Genomic DNA, 11,662 nt, shown 5'->3' with positions numbered 1-11,662 from the left:
GGTAAAAAAAAACAAATACAAACTTTTAGCTTAAGGCAGTCCACAATATAGTTCGGCTGTTACAGCTGAAATGCACAAACTTTATAAAAATGTGCCAACATGATGAAAAAGTGGACGTGCTGGCTTGATTCAGTCCATTGTTATTTTTACTAATCCCCGCCCCGCCCCTTCCCGTCCATCCTACCTCTTGAATGAACGTCACGCCGTGTTGACGTCATCGCTGAGCCACGCACTGCTCCAGAGTCTAAACAACTTCGAGTTTTGGGAATCTTTTCGGAACCGCGTTAGACAAATACATCAGCGCCAGAGCTTCAGCAAAGCTTCAAGCCATTTTATTTGTCTACTTGGACGTTTTATTACTATTTTATATACATTTACACTCGACTTTTTTACTTTGCCGCTGTTCTTTTTTCCCCTTTTTTTCTTTTTCTGGTCGTGAAGATGAGAAATCTGTGGCTGCTGTTTCTCGTCGCGCTTTCGATGGGATTTTTTAGCACCAAAGTAAGTATATTTGAATTTCTTTTTTTATGTATATTTTAAACACTTATTAGAAGCCCTCGATTAAAAAAATATTTATTTTTTTGTTCTCTGAAGATGAGTTATATTTATTTAAAGCCGTTGAAAGTCGTTAAGGAAAAAAAACGACGGCTTAACGGTTAACGTTTTTGTTTAGCTAGCAGCTATGTTGGTTAATATTCTCAATTAACAAAGTTAAATAACAAATACGTTTTTTTTCTTGCCAACTTCAAATGACCGTTTAGTGACAAGAAAGATTTCGCTAAGTGAAAAAGTTATTTAAAATAAAGCACAAACAAATGTTAGCTTCAAGTAAATCCGAGTGTTTTTTGTGTATTTTTTTTTCTAAGTTAAATCTGTTGGCTCCATTTGGTGTCGTGTTCGGAGGTCTGGTTCTTTTCTCGCTGTTCTTCACTGTTCACAGCCTTGACATTTAAACCAAAGCCTCCATCATGACATGTCCAGGCTGCTTTTGTCCTCCTTTGTTGTGGATTAATATATTTTGAGAAATGGAAAAAATAAAAAGCCAGAGAATGGACTGACAGGTTTTATATGGACATTATTAAAACCCAGATAAAGTCTCACGTTGCCTGCGTTCATGGTAGCGCACTCAAACACCTGGAAATGACAGCCTGGAGCTCTGCCCTGTCTGTTGTCATCAAGGTGAAAAACAATATCCTGCTTACTTGATTTATTTGCTGTAAAAACCCCAGAAGAGGGCTGGTGGTCTTCTACAAAAGATTATTGTAGATTTATGAGGTGTTTCCTGTAAAATATAGATGCAATCTGACAGGGTGGTGCTGTTGGTAATTACATTTTTAACTGTATAAATTCATCTCTGTTTTGAGTTCAGTTGCCCAAAATGACATGCTTTCAGATTTAGGATTGGGCCAAGAAATGCTCACATTTAACAGTATCAAAGGTTTAGATTAATTATTACCCTTATCCATTTGATTAATATTATTTTGTTTTTATCAAATAAAAAAAAAAAATCCGCTCCAAACCTAAATTGCTGGTATCTTCTTGTGCTGAAACCAGCCTTGTCTGATTGGCTGATGTAGCCGTACAGTTTCTGCTGTGGTTACTCACGCCTTAAAAGACGTATGTTGAAACAGGCGCTGGGGTTTTGACAGTATGTGGGCTGGTTGTTGTCATTTGCCGGATCCATGACTCACCCGAGTCCCACAGGCCAGTCCAGGCAAGCATGTAAACTGCATGGAGCACATGCAGTTTCCCTTCTAACCAAACAACAGCAAGAGGAGAGTGACACTTTTCAAATATACATTTTTTTAAATGTCCTCAGGCACTTTGTTAAAGTCATACAGTAAATATAAGAAATCCTGCTATTTCATCACATGTTGGCGTACTATAAATCAAGACGGACGTTTCCTGCAAACAGTTTGACCTGCCTCTGAATACTAACACTACTTATTACTAAGTTATCAGTGTTAGTCACGACTTTGTTACCAGTTTAATGGAAGGCCGCACATCTGTGTTGCCTTTCTGACTTTGTTAGTGGTGCATTAGACTTCCAATCTCAATCTACACAAGAGGAAAATATGTGAACTATTTCCATCTGAGCCCGCAGAAATGAGCCTGCCGTCGTGCCAGCGGATGCTTTTGTTTTTTCCCTTGCAGTCTGGTAGATTTCTTTCAGGATACAATTTTTCCGATGCAACACAAATGTTGAGACCTTTCCGTTGTGTGTCAGCAGTTTAAAAGGAGCATTATCCATCTCTGTGCAGGCAGGTCTTCCTAACATTATCAACGCGTGAAACCAAAGCAGATTTGGATCCCGTGTATTTTAGATAAGCTGGGCCTCTGTTGCTTTCAGCCTGTTGCTTTCTGCATCTCTGCAGCTGTGAAGCAACAAAAACACATTTTGACATTAAAGGGTCAGAAGTTTAGTAACTTTCAGCCTTTGTCCAAACATCATTGTGTACTGATGGGACAGTTATCTCAGTGATGATGAGTGGCCCTCTGTTTTTATTGGCTGTTGCTCAACCTCACTTTTGACTGCACTGTTGCTTGTTTAAGACATTTTTGTCGGTCAGCTCAGCTGACAAGAATGTCAAAAGTCGATCCCCAGATTAAGTATTACTCATTCTCAATGCACTTTATTTTTATTTTTTTTACTTTTATAAAGAGTTGGAAAATATATGAACCAGCTGTTCCGAGCCAACAATCTCCTTTGTGACCAAGCATCCACAAAGCAGACTGTAATATAAGACGGTGTGTTTATGTTGCATACATTTTCCAGATGTTTGCAAGCTTTGCGTCACATCTTTCAGTAAACTCTGTGGCCCGAAATGGTCTCAATCACACTCAAAGAACCTTGATTTTGCGCCACACTTTTAACAAAGAAATTTCAACCTTATGCGATTGAAGGTAGTGTTTATCGACATTAATAAAGGTTCTTAGTTGGAATTTCTTAACCGAAATCCACAGTCATTGTTGGATTGTTCAAAGACTTCTTCCCATCTAAAATGACTGACTTGCATTAACTTTGGTGCACTTACGAGTATTGATGTGTTCTGGCCTGAAGACCTGCTATCTAGACTTTGCAGAGAGATAATCACAACTTCTGCCTTAATTTGGGCTTAAGGGGTAAAAACAAGGCTCAAGACATGAGCTGAAATGTAAACTTCCCTGCACGATTGCTAGTCTATGTTGTCTGTGCACCAGCTGCCTTTTAATGCCAACAAACTTATGGCTGTGGTTTTTCTCTGGGTTTTGTAACAGTTGTAAGCTCAGATGCGCTGCAACGTAGACAGAAAACACTAATATTATTTTTACTTTAGGTGATTACTAATCCCAGAACGTTTGTTTGTGATGCAGTTGAAATTCTGGTGTAAAACTTGTTTTTCTTTAAAGTATTTGTTCAGTTTAATAAACCTTAACCCATTTTGTCTTAAGAGACTGTGGGAATCAGTGCTGAGATGAGAGGAGTCTTAGTGATAGTATGCCTGCTGCTGAACGATGGTTGGAGTGACTATTAATGTAAAATGGACTTTGCTCGTTGACCCCTGTAGTTAGTTCATTTATCACAGGAAAAGGGGCAAAAAGGTCAACAACAACAAAAAAAAGAGTTTTTAGTCTTGGAAAGACTTGGAAGGCTGCCGTTCTTGACACCACTGACTGGAGATGTTTGCCGCTGACGGGGAAAACTTCAAACCTGTGTGGTGTTTACTAACCACTTGCGTTTCCTTAAGAAACCTTCTTAAAAATATCCTCAGTTAGGGAAAAAATAAATAAATAAATTCATAATTAAATAATTAAAACCCTTTTTTAATTATAAAGCAATGTGATTTGTTGTTGTTGTTGTTGTTGTTGAAGAAATACTTTTCTTTACCTTCAACTCATCTGTGTACTTTACTAACTTTTTTTATGTGATATATTTTTAGGAATGTGGGAAAATCTGCACCATTTTTTGTGCATTTATTTACAATAGAACAACATAAGGTGAAGTATACTGAAGCATAGTATAGTTAGGTTTTTAAGAACGATGGGATCATTAGTTTGAAGTACAGTAATTACATGTATTAAGCTCTCTATTACAGTCATGATGAGATATTCTTTTAAACCAAGTAAGTGAAAAGATTAAAGATGTTTTGTATAACCTTTTGCTCATGTGTTTGTTCAAGAAAATCCTTTAGTCTTAAGATCTGAATCCAGTGTTTGTGTAGAGGGGATTTTGTTTTCAATCTATACACAATGTTGTACGTTTGATCATGTGTGTGTTAGATCCATCACAGTCTTTTGTTTTGTCCTTTATGAGGTCATCTAATCTGTCCTTTTGTGGAAGTTGGGTTAGAAACCTAAGTAAGACCTACTTCCTCTGCAGAATCTGGACATTTAAACAGTTTTAAAAGTTCAGTCTTCAAACTTGCTGCAGCCAACTCTGCACATCCAATATCTGATATGCTGTGACTCTGGTTTTGTCTCAGGGACGGTAAAAGCTCATGATTTTTGTTTTGACACAAAAGCAACATCTGCTTTGCAATTCTAGCCTGAAAACTAAATAAAAGATGCTTTTGTGTTTCTGTCAGAGTTGACATGATGTCTTCCTTGAGTTTTTAGAAATAAATGCTGATATTTATTTTTAAAAAAATTATTTTTGGCCTCTTATATCACACTGTGAGAATAAGTTTAGGTTCTCTCTTGTCATTTTTAAACATTACAGGGTTTTTTGTTTCTTAAAGCTAAAAAAAGAAGTGCTTGCCACTCAATTGGTTTTTAATTAAATGTTTCCTTTAAACAGCTCAAGTCTTTAAGCAGTCAGTCCTCTCTACATCTGTGTACCAAATCTGCAAAAATATCAAAAGGTCACATTTGAGTTTAAAATAAAGAAGTTACAATTAACATAGAGGTTCAATGCTGTACGATTTTAGAACTTTTTTCAGTCCTCTGATGGTGAACATTGAGTGGAACAAAGCCCATCTGAGCCACCTCTTCAGATTGAAACCTTTTTCACTTGTTTAACACAGCAGTGCTGGTCTCTTTCTCTTTGTCTTCCCCTGTTTTCTCCAGTCTTCTTTCTCTCAGCACCTGTGTTAGTGGAAGCATAGTATACATACCAGACATACTTCAAGTCTCAATGGGCCATATTCACTCATAGCAGAGGGTGTGCGTCTCTCTTCCTCTGTGTTAACACCACCTTATGAGTGATCTTCATCTTTTCTCTCTAGACTGTCAGTCAGGATTTCACTTTGATGGTTGTTTTCCTGTTTGCTGGAGCATGTCGGAGTTTGTTAGAGATGAAGTCGGCGGTTTTCTCCTTTTGACTATTCTGTGTTGTCTCTAAACAACCCTTTCTCTTTTCTCCACTTGTTCTCACACTGACATGGATCCATTTGAATCTGTGGTGTCACAGATTACGGCCGTAACACATGGAGTGGATCCAGTTCTGGTCTAATATGGACACGTTTGTTGTTGGCATGTTTGTAACACACATTGCAGATCCAGTCACTGCAGCAGCAGCAGTGTTACACACTCCGGCATATTTGGGCAGCTTACATCATTAGTTGTGCGAGGTATTGCATTACTCTAGAACTGGGACGGTCACATGGTCTCAATTAGAGGGTGGAATTTTACAAGTGTACATTTATGTCTCTTTCTTTCTCCTCATAGCTTTATTTATTCATTAATTTTTCCAGTTTTACTTCGTAAATTTGAGACTATCTTAGAGTTACTAAGATTTTTATTGTTGGTAGGTTTTTATTCTTATTGTTGTTGTTATTTCTGTCTTTCAGAGCAGTGTCTTTTGCCAGTCATTTTCCACAGTAGATGACTTGTATATAGAAGGTCAACCATCAGGTGACCTCCCTGTTGATGATGAAGATGGGGAAGACGATGGATCAGGCTCTGGATCAGGAGATTATGGTAAGAAGACAACTGTGTCTCACTCTTTGTTGTTTCTGAAATCCGTGAAACAATATCCTCCAAGTCAAAAGTTGTTAGTCATCTAAATCATCTAATCATCATTCTTAATCATTTATGTTCTGATTTCATTTATTAACCCAAGTCAAAAAGAAATAAGCAGTTGTCCCTCTGATCATTGATGATGTTGGTCTCATCCCCTCAGCTTTCGTGCACCTCTCAGAGAATGAGAAAGTCTTCACGAGAGTCTGGAACTTCCCACAGACCACACTTTCCAAAGAAATGCCACAGCCAACGACAGGCTCCCCCAACACCTCCCCAACTACAGAAACAACCAGCCAGGACAAAGTATTCCAAACAACAAGCAGGGATAACAGTGTTTTCCTTAAGCCTGCTGAGGAATTGATGGTACAAAAGCACATTTTATTCAAAACCCTACGTAAAGTCTAATCATTGTTAACACTTTGAGCAAAGACGATCTTAGTCTGTTCTTGAAACTTTCCGAGAGATTGGAAATGCAGTGTTTGACCTTGCGTTTTAAGTTGCTTTGTTAGTGTTGAAACTCACTGCAGCCTTTTTCTGTCCTGTTAGATGCACTGTCTAATTGTGTAAAAATACTTTATTCCAGACGCCAGATACATACTCATTTGACCCCACCAGTCCTGCTCCGAGACGCACACCTGCCAGCGAAACGTCTGCTGCTGACACAAATAAAGTCAACAGTAATGACAACAGCAACAGAAATCTGGACAACAAAATCTCAGCCAAGGAAATTGAAAATGACGTTTCAGCCGAAAAGGGTCAATTTAACAACATGGAAGTAACCTCTGAGAACTTGTGGGAGAGGACAGAGGTCCTGGCAGGTAAGGACAGCTAGTTTTTAATGTTTTCTTTGGGCTCACATATTTAACATTGTGTGTGTTGTTCCACTAAAAAAGACCAATAAGGAATCCAGGAAATCACATTGTTTGGTGTTTTTTTTTTTAAAGAATTCATTTGTATAATGGTGCAGAAAATAAGTATTTGGTTAAAATCAAAAGTTCACCTCAATACTGAGTTTCAATGATAGAAAGTACGGTAGTTGCTATTTCGGTCCATTCTTCCATACAGATCTTCTGAGAGCTGTGATGTCTTGGTGTTGTTGCTGGAAAACACAGACTTTCAACTTCATCCACAGATTCTTTTTTTGGATGAGACTACAATGCACTCCAACAAACTAGAGACTGGCTGGACCGCTCCAGAGACTGGCTGGACCGCTCCAGAACCTTGGAATGCTTTTTACGTAGCCACTCCCTGGTTGTCTGGGTGATGCGTTTGGGATCATTGTCATTGCAGAAGATCCAGACGTGTTTAATCCTTACTGCTCTCACTGATGGAAGGAGGTTTTTAACCAGAATCTATCCATTCATGGCCCCATTCATCCTGGTTCTAATACATATCAGTCACACTGTCCCTTTTGTAGAAAGGAATCACCAACCATGTTGTTTCCACCTCCATGCTTCACAGTGGGTTTGGTGTTCTTTTGATGCAACTCCACATGTTTCCCCTCCAAACATGGCAAATGGCATTTATGCTAAAGAGTTCCATTTTGGTTTCATCTGACCACATGACATTCTCCCAGTCCTCGTCTGGGTCATCTGGAGAACTTCAGATGGACCTGGACATGTGCTGGATGAAGCAGGGGGACCTTTGAACTGAAGCACTGCAGAAGTCATTGTCCAGTTCCCCTGTGTGGTTCTGGGCTTTTTCTTCATCTCAAGATCACTGCATCTTACATAGATCTCCAGGTGGAGGGAGATTGTCAGTGATCTTGTATTTTTCAATTTTCTAATCAAAGTTGATCTCTTCTCATTAAGCAGCTTCCTTATGGTAGTTTAATTCATCCCAGTTATTGTTCAGGTCTACAGACAGAATCACTGCTTTTTTGTTGAAACTAAATACTTATTTTCTGCTCCATTATACAAGTAAATTCTTTTAAGGGGCCCATACCATGCAAAAATCAGCTTTTTTGAGCCAATTATGCATTTGAGTATTGCTCTTAAAAACCTGCACTCCCCTCCCACAAACCGAGCGAGTTCTGGCATTGTGATGTGGGTAAGTGAGGAACAGCCCCTTCCAGGAAGAAGGGCTGTGCTGTCAGCACCCCCCCCCCCCCCCCCCCCCCCCCCCCGGCAAACACAGACTTTTTGCTGGTGGTGATCGGAAAGAACACTTTTATAAGGCTCCACAATATGCACATCCATCTGTGCTAAAGTTTGGATGTTGTTTGTTACCGTGGGCCAAACGCAGACACGCTGCCGAGGCCGACTCTAGGATGATGTCATGAAATAGGCGGCACCCACACGGAGTGAACGCCAGTGCCTCAGGGATCAAGGTGCTGTACTATATAAATATATATATTATATACATGGATATAGTCTTTAGAATAGCATGTTATAGGCCCTTTAAATATCAGACAGTGTGATTTTCTGAATAACGTTTTGTACATTTTTCTGTCTCTCACACTTGAAGTGTATTTATGATGAATATTACACTCATTCACACACAGTTGAATAAACTTGATGTAAGCTTCAATTCAACCTTTTAAAACGGGTTTGACAAAACCAAGCCTTGTAAAGGTTTCACTATCATTTTAATCAAAAAGCAAAGTTGGTGAACTATTTAGGAACATTTCCTAATGTGAGTCAAGCAAAGAATATTTCCTTGTTTTCTCCTCAGCTGTGATAGCATGTGGTGTGGTTGGATTCCTCTGTGCGGTCTTCCTCCTCCTCCTCCTGGCTTATCGCATGAAGAAGAAAGACGAAGGAAGCTACGACCTGGGAGACACGAAGCTCTCTGCCACTGGCTATCACAAAGCGCCTACCAAAGAGTTCTACGCCTGAACCGACCCGCAACAGCAGTGTAGAGGAGCAGCTACAGTGATTCCCTTTATGAAGACTGAAGTCAAACACCTTTGCTTTTCTCAACTTCACCAAACAGTTGTGTCTTTGGCGTTCCTGCTTTCCTCATTCTGTTGCCCTACATGATTATCAGCGTTTGTCCTGTCAGGGTCATAAGTCTAATTACAACAAAAGCTTTTTTGTCTTTTCTTTTCTTTACCAGAGAAGGACTTTGGCGAAACCATTAATTCATGAAGTGCTGTTATGAGATTTTCCTCGGTAACACAGTGGACTTGTTCAATTCTACTCTGGAAAGTTGTTAACGTTAAACATCTGATAACACTGTGCTGTCAGACCCACTGTACCGCTCTTAAGCTGGACCACACTGAAGTTTGTTGTCCCTTTTTTGAGGGTTTGAAAGCTTCTTCCTGAAATGGTACTTTATTTGGGACTACAATAACGGAGGGTTCTCTACTACCTTTAAGGTCACTGCGTGTTATCACTTGTTACATTTCATTTTCTAAATGCTTCTTTGCTCAAATGAATATTTTTGTGTCCTATAAATAATAAGTGTCTTTTCATATGCAGTCAAGTATTGCTGCTACTCTGCAGGTACTTCTCCGAAATGTGTCACTTACACAACTGGCCAAATATAATTGTATTTGATTTGTCTTTTGTCAGTAATGTTTGTAACTTTTTAAAGATGTGTAGAGATGATCTTTCAGCTTTGCAGAGATTTTGGGTTTGTTATCTTTCAGATGCTTCAGCTCAAGTCTCTCAGGCTTAAATCTTTGGAGCATTTTCAGGATCATTTTGTTTGGGGACAGAGCCCTGCAGGCATGCGGCGCAGGTTAAGCTGATCCTAATGTCTATAATTCAGAACCCAAAGAAATGACCACTGCTCTTTCTGATGGCAGCTGGAGCACATTCCTTTCTGATGGTCCGTTGCATGTGGCTGTAGAAGCGGGTTTCAAGTCAAATGTTTGAGTTTACAGAGCAGGGTCAGAGGTAGAAGTCCAGTTGCTTTTCGATATGTTTAACCTTCGGCTTCAATAGGATCATTCAATTTTATCAACTAACCTACTGAAAAGCAGTTTTTTTTTTTTTAATTTTATTATTCCCTGATTTTCAGACTTTACCTCAAGCAGCCAAAAGCGTGTGAAGGGAGAAACAGGAAAAGCGCGATGACAAACGCAGAAATACTTAGACTGGTGTTTTCTACGTGTCTGAAAGTTGGAACTTCCCACCTTCTGTAATGTCATGAGACTGCATTACAGAAGGTGACTGTATTTTAATTTTTTATTGAAGTATCGTACCAAAAATAGTTTTAATTACACCTTATTACTTCAGATCAATTTTCTTCAGTAATTATTTATGTTTTTCTCTAGAAAATATTTACATTAAGTTTGAAATGGCATTCCTTTTTTTGCAGTATTATTGATACTTTGTCTCTGTGAAAAACAATCCTTCCTGTAGCATTGGTACCACAGTAGAAGTGCTAACTTCCCCATTGGCTGTGCTGGGACCAAAGATGTGGTCATCATCTCACTGTGACTCACTGTAGATATTTAATGACTGTTTCAGTCTTCAGTGCCTCACAGTGTTTTCTTTTGTCTGTACTATCATTCTATCGGTGCCATGCTTTTGGCTCTTGGCTTTGAGCTGTAGAAGATCACAAGTGTTGGTTCTAGACTCCACTTTTCTGCTACACTGAGTTTTAGGAAACTTTTCAAAGTTCTCCCTAAACCCACAGAGGGTGAAGATAAACAGCACTTGTTTGCAATTCAACTGGTTTGAGAAAGTACCTTTTTATTGTTTTATTTGCAGTAATTTATACAAATACACGTTATCCTTACACACTCTAGATCTAAACCTAGGATTGTGCAGTGTTGTACAGAAATATATCTTTGCATCCTGCTACCTTTTCTGGTGATATATCATCCTTTATTCATAGTTTTTTCTACATTTTACAAGTGTTAGTTATATTCTATTTTAATATAAGACAATATAAAGGCCCCCTTTTATGACTGAATTTATGATCAGAAGTAAGTTACCATTCCTTGTTTTAAGAAATCAAACTTTGTCCTTGCCAGAGTGGAGAGTGACAGAAGTGCAGGTCGGCCTGCACGGACTTGCCGCTCAAAGGCGAGCGTGACCTTACGATGGGACTCAGATTTGGACAATTCTTGCATGTCAGTGGGAAATCTTGTGAGGTTTGCTGCTGAATAAAGAATCTGACTTTCATGTGAATGTGACTGTTGCTGTTTTTATTTGATTAAATGACTCAATATATTGTGAATTGTGTGCAAACATCTTTGTCTCCCCATGATGACTGATTTCCTTTTGGAACCACATCTCAACTTTCTGTCACTCTTTCTCAATCTGGAGCATGATCTGTGTTTGTTTGTTGGAGTGCATTGTTGTGGAACTATTTAGTACTGTGGAATATGTCCTTAGTGGTTAGTGATTGTGAAAAGGGAAACATCGGCTGTGGGTAGAGCGTACTTGTAGCTTTAGAGTTGAATGCTTGCATGGGGACTGAAGAAAAACATTCCCTCCTACCCTGTTTACACATGTTTACAGAAAGAAAGAATAAATGTTTTAAAGTGCCACAATGATGATGAGAAGGACACCAACGAACGTGAAGACAAAACCAAAGAAAATGTGTGTACATTTAAACATTTATTTTTATTAGATTTGATATGCAGAAAAATGACAAAAGAGGAACAAATAGAAAAGGCAGAAATTTAGATATGGTGGTGGGGTTTTTTAAACACATTTTATAATGCATGTCCTGTGATTGGACAAAACGCTGGCCTCTAAAATACAGAAGAAAAAGTCACGTTTTTTTTAATAAGCTTATAAACTGTTATCAAAGTGGGTTATTT

The 11,662-nt window shown here is 38.8% G+C and overlaps 1 protein-coding gene across 1 annotated transcript; it reads left to right on the top strand.

Moving 5' to 3' along the window:
- The first annotated feature begins 225 nt into the window (after positions 1-225).
- On the top strand, positions 226-11,073 carry LOC101156278 (syndecan-2-B). Its single transcript, XM_004077671.4, has 5 exons — positions 226-501; positions 5,769-5,898; positions 6,101-6,303; positions 6,524-6,758; positions 8,614-11,073. Exons 1-5 carry the CDS (start codon positions 442-444, stop codon positions 8,775-8,777), a joined length of 792 nt encoding a protein of 263 aa, XP_004077719.2. The 5' UTR covers positions 226-441; the 3' UTR covers positions 8,778-11,073.
- The last annotated feature ends 589 nt before the right edge of the window (positions 11,074-11,662 follow it).

The sequence above is a fragment of the Oryzias latipes genome, chromosome 16, assembly GCF_002234675.1.
Source record: "Oryzias latipes chromosome 16, ASM223467v1".
Taxonomy (NCBI): Eukaryota; Metazoa; Chordata; class Actinopteri; order Beloniformes; family Adrianichthyidae; genus Oryzias; species Oryzias latipes.
Note: the sequence above shows the minus strand (reverse complement) of the source record. Positions and strands in the feature narration are given on the sequence as shown.

Coding starts and splice junctions, on each gene's coding strand:
- LOC101156278 (XM_004077671.4), top strand. CDS start 442: ATGAGAAATCTGTGGCTGCTGTTTCTCGTCGCGCTTTCGATGGGATTT. Junction 5,899..6,100: donor CTCTGGATCAGGAGATTATG/GTAAGAAGACAA, acceptor TCATCCCCTCAG/CTTTCGTGCACCTCTCAGAG. Junction 6,304..6,523: donor AGCCTGCTGAGGAATTGATG/GTACAAAAGCAC, acceptor ACTTTATTCCAG/ACGCCAGATACATACTCATT.